Below are 10,000 nucleotides of genomic sequence, written 5' to 3'. Positions count from 1 at the left end.
TGACATCACACACACACACACACACACTTTACAGAGCTCGTCCAGAAACACAACAGGAGAAGAGTTCGGTTTCACTTCATTTTCATCAACACCCACATGAACCAGGAGACCATGTGACCTTCAACATGAAAACTACATTATGTTCAACTGAGTCCAACAACACGGCCCTCTTACTAAAGCTTTGTTTTAAAGAGGGGGGGGGGGGGGGCAGGAGCCACAGGTTGGATTCAAACCCACACGTTCAGAGTCCGTCACCATGAACACGTCGGACACGTGGCTGCAGGAGCGCGGGGGGGGGGGGGACGACGACCTCTGACCTCTACCTTACGTATCGTGCTAGAAAAGACAAACCCGACATCAGCAGCGCTGGTTACTGATCTTCACAGCACGCTTAGAACCCCACCGAGCCTCACCTGTGACCTCACGTAACCTCCCCTGACCAGCAGCGACCACGAAGCTTCGGTCCCACCAGAGGACACGCCACACGGCGAGCACGTCGCGGCTATATTTCCGTACCTTGCAGAAAGAGAAGGGCACCCAGGGGATCTCGGGCCGCACCGCCGTGTGGCCGCTGTGGCCGACCTTGGCCGTGCTCTTGGTCGGGCTCTTCTTCACGCTGTCCCGCAGGTTGAGGAAGCGGCTGCGTGCTCTGAAGGAGGCGGGCACGGTGCAGGAGGTGAACGTGGACAGGGAGGCGTGGACCTGCTGCTGCTGCTGCTGCTGTCGGTGGAGCTCGATGGCGTGCTGCCTCTGGAGCGGGTGCAGGTGGGCGAGGGACTCCTGGAGGTTGACCTGCGGGTGCTTCCTCTCGGCTCCGTTCATCGCCTTGGCGTGGAACTCGTGCCAGGGGGGGTGCGTGGTCATTTCTTCAGATCTGGATCGCCCCGCTCCGTCTCTGCGAGGCGTCGGCTACATTTCCAAACTCAATCCTGTTACTCGGGCTCAGCCGGAGCACAGCCGCCCCCCCTCCCCCCTCCCCCCCTCCCTCGCCGCTCGGCTGCTCCGTCTCTGTGACACCCTCCCTCTCGTCTTCTCCTGCCAATTTATCGGCTCCAGCGAGCGTGGCACATGTCAGCACGAGGGGGGGCGGCTCCACGCTCTGCATGAATAATCGATGTGGCCCCCGGATTCAGACACGCCATGTGCATGTCAGCGGCGGGGGGAGGGGGGGGGGGGCGCTGGCTGTCGGGCGCGTCATACCCCGACAGACACCCAATGAAATCCACCTGATTCACAGTTCAGCTTGAGAACATTGATAAAGTAAAGATGGAGGATCTAATCCAACATGGCGCCTGGCGGGTCAACCGCTGAGCTCTCGGCCAATCGGGATCCTGACAAGTAAGACCGTGGTCCCCGAGTCCTCGTTCCCTCCCCGTACTTGGAGAACCAGGAATTGTAAAAGTTCGGTCCTTAGACCACGTGACTCCAGCGACCTTCAGGAGACTCGAGGTGGTACAGTGGTCCAGTTGAAAGGGGGGGGGGGGGGGGGGACCAGTCCAGGTGACTTTGGATCTGAGTAAACCATGACCCCCGAGGACCACCGAGGACTTCCACCAATCCTCTTCAAAGGAAGAAGTCCCCCTGGTCCCTGAACGCCTCATCTCAAACTCGACTCAGAGTAGAAGAGATTTAAAGATGTCTGATCTTTTTCCATCACCTGAGTTTCACCTGCACACGTCATGAGTCTCCTTCAGCCAATCAGAATCCACCTGGAGTGTTGAAGCGTTGCAGGAGATTCATGACGACGGGAACACGAACGCAGCGTCTGGATGTTAAATCGATCCGACCGACTGGAGTGAACGTGTCACATGGTATAAACATCCCAGCGTGTCCCTGCAAACACACCTGCAGCTCCCCCTACAGGTCACACTGAGAAACACACCTGCAGCTCCCCCTACAGGTCACACTGAGAAACACACCTGCAGCTCCCCCTACAGGTCACACTGAGAAACACACCTGCAGCTCCCCCTACAGGTCACACACAGAAACACACCTGCAGCTCCCCCTACAGGTCACACTGAGAAACACACCTGCAGCTCCCCCTACAGGTCACACACAGAAACACACCTGCAGCTCCCCCTACAGGTCACACTGAGAAACACACCTGCAGCTCCCCCTACAGGTCACACAGAGAAACACACCTGCAGCTCCCCCTACAGGTCACACAGAGAAACACACCTGCAGCTCCCCCTACAGGTCACACAGAGAAACACACCTGCAGCTCCCCCTACAGGTCACACAGAGAAACACACCTGCAGCTCCCCCTACAGGTCACACTGAGAAACACACCTGCAGCTCCCCCTACAGGCCACACTGAGAAACACACCTGCAGCTCCCCCTACAGGTCACACTGAGAAACACACCTGCAGCTCCCCCTACAGGCCACACTGAGAAACACACCTGCAGCTCCCCCTACAGGTCACACTGAGAAACACACCTGCAGCTCCCCCTACAGGTCACACTGAGAAACACACCTGCAGCTCCCCCTACAGGTCACACTGAGAAACACACCTGCAGCTCCCCCTACAGGTCACACTGAGAAACACACCTGCAGCTCCCCCTACAGGTCACACTGAGAAACACACCTGCAGCTCCCCCTACAGGTCACACTGAGAAACACACCTGCAGCTCCCCCTACAGGCCACACTGAGAAACACACCTGCAGCTCCCCCTACAGGTCACACTGAGAAACACACCTGCAGCTCCCCCTACAGGCCACACAGAGAAACACACCTGCAGCTCCCCCTACAGGTCACACAGAGAAACACACCTGCAGCTCCCCCTACAGGCCACACTGAGAAACACACCTGCAGCTCCCCCTACAGGTCACACTGAGAAACACCAGGTCTGAAACAAACGGGTTCAAGTCCAGGTATGTGGACCAGGTGAGTCACACCTGACACTCAGACTCACGTCAGCTGGGACAGAAGAAGAAACAGCCTGCAGGGATCAAATCAAAGACCAGCTCGCCTTTAGGCTCCGCCTCCGCAAAACTAACGCCAAACGCCACGAGACAGAAGAAAGCATCTAATTTATTTACATCAGAGATCAAAACCCCTGAACGCACCACAAACACTCAAATATCCTGCTTAAAATACAGACCCTGAACGCACCACAAACAGTCAAATATCCTGCTTAAAATACAGACCCTGAACTCATCACAACACTCAAATATCCTGCTTAAAATACAGACCCTGAACTCATCACAAACATTCAAATATCCTGCTTAAATTACAGACCCTGAACTCACCACAATAATCAAATATCCTGCTTAAAATACAGACCCTGAACTCACCAAAACACTCAAATATCCTGCTTAAAATACAGACCCTGAACTCACCAGAACACTCAAATATCCTGCTTAAAATACAGACCCTGAACTCATCACAAACATTCAAATATCCTGCTTAAATTACAGACCCTGAACTCACCACAATAATCAAATATCCTGCTTAAAATACAGACCCTGAACTCACCAAAATACTCAAATATCCTGCTTAAAATACAGACCCTGAACTCACCAGAACACTCAAATATCCTGCTTAAAATACAGACCCTGAACTCACCACAACACTCAAATATGCTGCTTAAATTACAGACCCTGAACTCATCACAAATAATCAAATATCCTGCTTAAATTACAGACCCTGAACTCATCACAAAAAAACAAATATCCTGCTTAAACTACAGACCCTGAACTCACCACAATAATCAAATATCCTGCTTAAATTACAGACCCTGAACTCACCACAAAAATCAAATATCCTGCTTAAATTACAGACCCTGAACTCACCACAACACTCAAATATCCTGCTTAAAATACAGACCCTGAACTCATCACAGACACAGCAGTCCAAACAATAACAATCCAAAAGCAGGGGCGAGTATGTAAATCATGAAAGCAAAACAGCAGCATGAAGACTGAGATTCATAGATCTGTTTTAAATTGTGTTCAAAACAGTCAGACCGGAACAAACACAGGTGAGAGAGCTCAACAGGTAAACACCAACGTGGAGTTTGGAACTACAATAAAAGAAGAAGAAAGAAGAAGATGTTTTCCCAGGACAGCTGAAGCCGCGCTTCGACTAACGAGCAAGTTTAGAGCCCAGAATTAATTCATCCAATGAAATCATCAGAAGCAGGTTAGGAAGGAAGCTGTTCGTGATCATCGTTAGGAGGACGACAGAAAACTCTCTGATTCAAAAGAAGAGGATCAGAGGAATGCATGTGTGTTAGCGTGTGTGTGTGTGTGTGTGTGAGGCAGCAGGGTAGCGCTGCGTGTCAGGAGCCTGGAGGTTGCTAGGCAACGCCAGGGAAGGCATGTGCTACTGCAGGGGTTCCTCTCACATCTGCCCGGAACATGATGCTGCTGTTTATGCAGGTGAGCCTTCTGCATCGTCTTCCACGTCTGCACAGGTGAAGACACGAGAGACAGACAGCACAGTGTGTGTGTGTGTGTGTGTGTGTGTGTGTGTGTGTGTGTGTGTGTGTGTGTGTGTGTGTCCCTGATTCCCTGAGACATTTAACGACGCACAAACCCATCTCTCTCTCTCTCGCGTGTTGAGAGTAACGACCTGCTCTCAGCCGCTGCAGCCTCATCGACCAATCACAGCGGCGCTGGTGTTTACGACGCGTCTCTGTTTATCTGATGGAAACATTAAAATCGCTGTAAAAACAGGCCGAGGGCGTTTTTAGATCAGCGGCGAGGAGCGGAGCCAGATGTGAAGCTTCCTGATTGTTTCCTGATCCAGCACATGACGCAGCAGCAGCAGCAGCTCTCCTGTTGCAACTTTTCCACATCTGCCTGGTCCAGCAGCAGCACATCCACACACACACGCTCACACGCCGTCTCCTCGCCTTCCTGATGGGTTTTCTCCTGGCTGGCTGGGGGGGGGGGGGGGGGAGAAGAGGGGGAGGTGTGACCTACCAGGAGGCGCCGGTGGAGCCGCTTGGTTCTCCTTAGGGTGCCCATGATGCGGCGGCCCATCTTCTTGGCGTACCACACGGAGTTGAGCATGCCGCTTGTTGCTGCTGCCGCTGCTGCGGTGAAGGTGGAGGTGGCGAGTCCCCTCCTCTCGAGCCTGCTGCAGGCTGCGCGGTGGCGGAGGAGGTGCTGGCTGGAGTGCAGGCAGACGATGGGAGGGGGGGCTTCACTCCACCTTGTGTCCCCCCCCTCTCCGCCTCCTCCTCCTCCTCTCGCTGGCAGACACAAACAGCGAGGCTGCAGAGGAGCTGACGGAGGTCGTCCTCCTCCTCGGTGTCTTCAGATCAGCCGCTCGGCCGTCAGCCGCTGAACTTCACCAGGAAAAAAGGAGAGAGAGAGAATCCTCTGGGAGGGGGGGGAGGAGGGAGGGGGGATTAACCTGCTGGGGTGAGAGAGCATCACTGAGCAGGCAGAGAGAGAGAGAGCGCAGCGGGTCGACCAGCCTCCGTCTGTGTGAGGCAGACAGCAACAACAGACTGCAGGGCTGACGAGAGACGTCTGTGTGTGTGTGTGTGTGTGTGTGTGTGTGTGTGTGTGTGTGTGTGTGTGTGTGTGTGTGTGTGTGTGTGTGTGTGTTTAAAGAGAGCGCAGGAAGAAATGAGTCCTCTGATCTCTCTCCTCTCTGCAGTCTGGAGATCTCACACAGATCCTTCCTCCTCCTCCTCCTGACCTCTGTCCCACTTCAGTCCTCAGATTTGGAGTCTCTGGACAAACATGAGTCAGCGGGGGACTCGGACTCGTCCGTCAGTGAGGGACGGCGAGGATCGACTCACAGCTCCGTCTCCTCGGCTCCGGGTCCAAATGTGTCTGCTGAGGATTCAGAGAGACGGACGAGCGAGGTTCCACTGAAGGTTGATACCTCTTTAAAATCAAGTCTGAAGGAACCCAGTTTGGATCTCTCTCTCTCTGTCTCTCTCTCTCTCTCCCTCTCCCTCTCTCTCTCTGTCTCTCTCTCTCTCTCTCTCTCTCTCTCCCTGTCTCTCTCTCTGTCTCTCTCTCTCTGTCTCTCTCTCTCTCTCCCTCTCCCTCTCCCTCTCCCTCTCTCAGAGTTTTTAAAGATGTTAATATCTCACTTTGTGACGTGTTCAGTCTGAGCTCATGAAAAACAAAGAGGCGTTCAGGAAACATCAGACGTCTCAGTACCAGCGCTGAACTTCTCACTCTTTGACATGTATGTTTGTAGCATGTAACATGCTTCATGTAACACGCTTCTGTCTCTGCAGCAGGGTGAGATGTGCGAGTCCCCGTCTCCCGGATTCAAAGGGACACTTCCTGTCGTCTCATCAGTCCGCTTACAAACTTCCTGCGCCTGGAAACGCTCCGCTGACATTTCATGACTTTCCCTGAAATTCCAGGACTGACTTGACTGGAAGCTATAAATAGAGGGCGGCCTGTGTTCCCAGCATGCTTTGCAGTGTAGCAGAGATGAGAGGATGGAGAGGAAGCATTAGTGACAAGTCATTTCATGGCGTGTGAGTCCTTTTTGTCCCTGGTGATAAATTTACACCCAGCTGCTCTAAATCTTCTTGGAGGCCGGCTGCTTTGCATTTTACAATCACAGGCTGTTACAGAGAGCCTCACTAAATCTGCCCTTGTCCTTCTCCGCAGGTTCATCCTCCTCCTCCTCCTCCTCCTCCTCCATTTTCCTGCCGTCAGGACTTTCTTTGTGGGCATTCATCTCCTGCGTTGCCATGGCGAGCAGGACAGAAGATGAAGAAATGAAAGGAATGATTAAAAAAAAAAAAAAAGAGCGGCGTGTGAAGTGCGTCCTCCTCGGCCTTCGCCGTCTTTGTGGGATGTGAAGATTCATTCAGCGAGCGTTATCGCCGTGAGGAGGTGTTCGGAGATAAGTGGCGGTCTGACGTCAGAGGACGTGCGGCGTGGAGGGAAGCGGTGAGGAGAGGTCTCCACCAATCAGAGTCAGTGTGGACTGAAGGTGTGAAGGTCCAGGTCACCGAACTGCAGACCAGCTCACAGGCTTCATAGTGATCACATCTATACTGGTTTCAAACCAGCCTCTACCAGTGTGTGTATGTGTGTGTGTGTGTGTGTGAAGTTCATTCATTTATCAACCAAACTGTTTTTCCTTCCTCGTCTGCAGATCGATGATCCATGAACACTTTACAAAGTCTATGTGTTCTCATTCTATACTGCAGCTTTCACACTGTAGAACGAGTCCATCTACAGTCGTATACATGCTAAGCTAACAACATAAGAGCTAACATGACATCACAGCAGCTTGTTCTCTGCTCGTATACATGCTAAGCTAACGACATAAGAGCTAACGTGACATCACAGCAGCTTGTTCTCTGCTCGTATACATGCTAAGCTAACGACATAAGAGCTAACATGACATCACAGCAGCTTGTTCTCTGGTCGTATACATGCTAAGCTAACGACATAAGAGCTAACGTGACATCACAGCAGCTTGTTCTCTGCTCGTATACATGCTAAGCTAACGGCATAAGAGCTAACGTCACATCACAGCAGCTTGTTCTCTGCTCGTATACATGCTAAGCAAACGACATAAGAGCTAACATGACATCACAGCAGCTTGTTCTCTGCTCGTATACATGCTAAGCTAACAACATAAGAGCTAACATGACATCACAGCAGCTTGTTCTCTGCTCGTATACATGCTAAGCTAACGACATAAGAGCTAACGTCACATCATAGCAGCTTGTTCTCTGCTCGTATACATGCTAAGCTAACGACATAAGAGCTAACGTGACATCACAGCAGCTTGTTCTCTGGTCGTATACATGCTAAGCTAACGACATAAGAGCTAACGTGACATCACAGCAGCTTGTTCTCTGCTCGTATACATGCTAAGCTAACGACATAAGAGCTAACTTGACATCACAGCAGCTTGTTCTCTGCTCGTATACATGCTAAGCTAATGACATAAGAGCTAACATGACATCACAGCAGCTTGTTCTCTGCTCGTATACATGCTAAGCTAACGACATAAGAGCTAACTTGACATCACAGCAGCTTGTTCTCTGCTCGTATACATGCTAAGCTAACGACATAAGAGCTAACATGACATCACAGCAGCTTGTTCTCTACTCGTATACATGCTAAGCTAACGACATAAGAGCTAACGTGACATCACAGCAGCTTGTTCTCTGCTCGTATACATGCTAAGCAAACGACATAAGAGCTAACGTGACATCACAGCAGCTTGTTCTCTGCTCGTATACATGCTAAGCTAATGACATAAGAGCTAACATGACATCACAGCAGCTTGTTCTCTGCTCGTATACATGCTAAGCTAACGACATAAGAGCTAACGTGACATCACAGCAGCTTGATCTCTGCTCGTATACATGCTAAGCTAACGACATAAGAGCTAACATGACATCACAGCAGCTTGTTCTCTGCTCATATACATGCTAAGCTAACGACATAAGAGCTAACGTGACATCACAGCAGCTTGATCTCTGCTCTTATACATGCTAAGCTAACGACATAAGAGCTAACATGACATCACAGCAGCAGCAGCGTGTTTACAAAGTGAAGTGTGAGGTGTGAACGACAGAAGGGAGGTGATGGTGAAGTTTGGGTTGCTATGACAACAGGTAGGATGGGGGGGTGGTGGTGGGGAGGGGTTGTTTACCTGGATTGGGGGGTAGGGGTTGGAGGAGCAGGAGGGGAGGGGGCTGTCTTCTCCGTGGGGGTAGAGGGTGGAGGACGTGGGGGAGGGGAGCTCCGGGAGGTGCTGTCCATCATAGATGCACTCCAGAGATGCTACCTAAGGAGCAGAGGCAGGGAGGGAGACGGAGGCTCGCACAGGTCAAAATACAGCAGAGACAAAGACAGTCCAACAACAGGCACAAAGACTCGTCCACACACAGGACAATGAGCTCCACGAGGAGAAGCAGGACGCCGACAGACGAGACGAGGACACGACCTGCTGAATATCACAAGCAGGAAACACAACAAGACCGATCACAGAGGGAGCCAGCTCACTAAACAAACTCTCTCCTGAATGCTCTGGATCTGATTGGACCAGAGAAGGTAGGCGGGGCTTTAAAGGCCGTTTTGGACGCCCCTGGGTTTGCCAGATATGAGAGCAGTTATCAGGTGAACAGGTGTTGCAGCGATGGAAGCGGGCAGTGGAACTGCTTCAGATAGAAGTGATTGTACCCGAGCTAAAAAGCCCTCTGCATGTTTCTAATAAGCTCCAGCAGCAGAAAGCTGCTCAACTAGGATCAATGTTGGAGATGAAACATGGAGAGAGGTTAGAACGCAGAAAGCTTTACAGACCCATGCAGAGCTGGCTAAACACTGAAGCTACAGTGTCCACCACATGCAGAGCTGGCTAAACACTGAAGCTACAGTGTCCACCACATGCAGAGCTGGCTAAACACTGAAGCTACACTGTCCACCCACATGCAGAGCTGGCTAAACACTGAAGCTACAGTGTCCACCACATGCAGAGCTGGCTAAACACTGAAGCTACAGTGTCCACCACATGCAGAGCTGGCTAAACACTGAAGCTACAGTGTCCACCCCATCGCAGAGCTGGCTAAACACTGAAGCTACAGTGTCCACCACATGCAGAGCTGGCTAAACACTGAAGCTACAGTGTCCACCACATGCAGAGCTGGCTAAACACTGAAGCTACAGTGTCCACCACATGCAGAGCTGGCTAAACACTGAAGCTACAGTGTCCACCACATGCAGAGCTGGCTAAACACTGAAGCTACAGTGTCCACCACATGCAGAGCTGGCTAAACACTGAAGCTACAGTGTCTCTACATGCAGAGCTGGCTAAACACTGAAGCTACAGTGTCTCTACATGCAGAGCTGACTAAACACTGAAGCTACAGTGTCTCTACATGCAGAGCTGGCTAAACACTGAAGCTACAGTGTCTCTACATGCAGAGCTGGCTAAACACTGAAGCTACAGTGTCTCTACATGCAGAGAGGTTGACAGAGACTCGCCTGCTGTGAATCATCACATAAACAATAACAACAGAGTCTGTGCAGCGTCACTGGCGTCTCCCTCGC

General features: G+C 51.5%; 2 protein-coding genes across 4 annotated transcripts in view; both read right to left on the bottom strand.

Moving 5' to 3' along the window:
- The window catches only part of LOC306819128 (discs large homolog 1-like protein), a gene marked incomplete at its 3' end in the record, with an annotated part of 27,070 nt that extends 21,346 nt beyond the window's left edge, over nt 1–5,724 (bottom strand). Inside the window, exon 1 of one of the 3 annotated variants that reach the window (XM_079372888.1) lies at nt 4,928–5,724. In XM_079372888.1, the coding sequence (XP_079229014.1) occupies nt 4,928–5,017 (90 nt within the window). In that variant the 5' untranslated portion in view covers nt 5,018–5,724. The remainder of the gene's footprint in view (nt 1–4,927) is intronic. The other 2 variants (XM_079372889.1, XM_079372890.1) reach the window with 2 other exon arrangements.
- Nucleotides 104–1,156, bottom strand: LOC306819127 (uncharacterized protein). The gene is made up of 2 exons (XM_079372887.1): nt 311–1,156; nt 104–167 (listed from the first exon to the last, which is right to left on the bottom strand). Exon 1 carries the CDS (start codon nt 862–864, stop codon nt 358–360), a length of 507 nt encoding a protein of 168 aa, XP_079229013.1. The 5' UTR covers nt 865–1,156; the 3' UTR covers nt 104–167; nt 311–357.
- Nucleotides 5,725–10,000: the final 4,276 nt, after the last annotated feature.

This window comes from Symphodus melops, assembly GCF_947650265.1.
Source record: "Symphodus melops genome assembly, contig: scaffold_301, whole genome shotgun sequence".
NCBI classification, from domain to species: Eukaryota; Metazoa; Chordata; class Actinopteri; order Labriformes; family Labridae; genus Symphodus; species Symphodus melops.
This window is presented reverse-complemented; position numbering and strand designations above follow the sequence as displayed.

Coding starts and splice junctions, on each gene's coding strand:
- LOC306819127 (XM_079372887.1), bottom strand. CDS start 864: ATGACCACGCACCCCCCCTGGCACGAGTTCCACGCCAAGGCGATGAAC.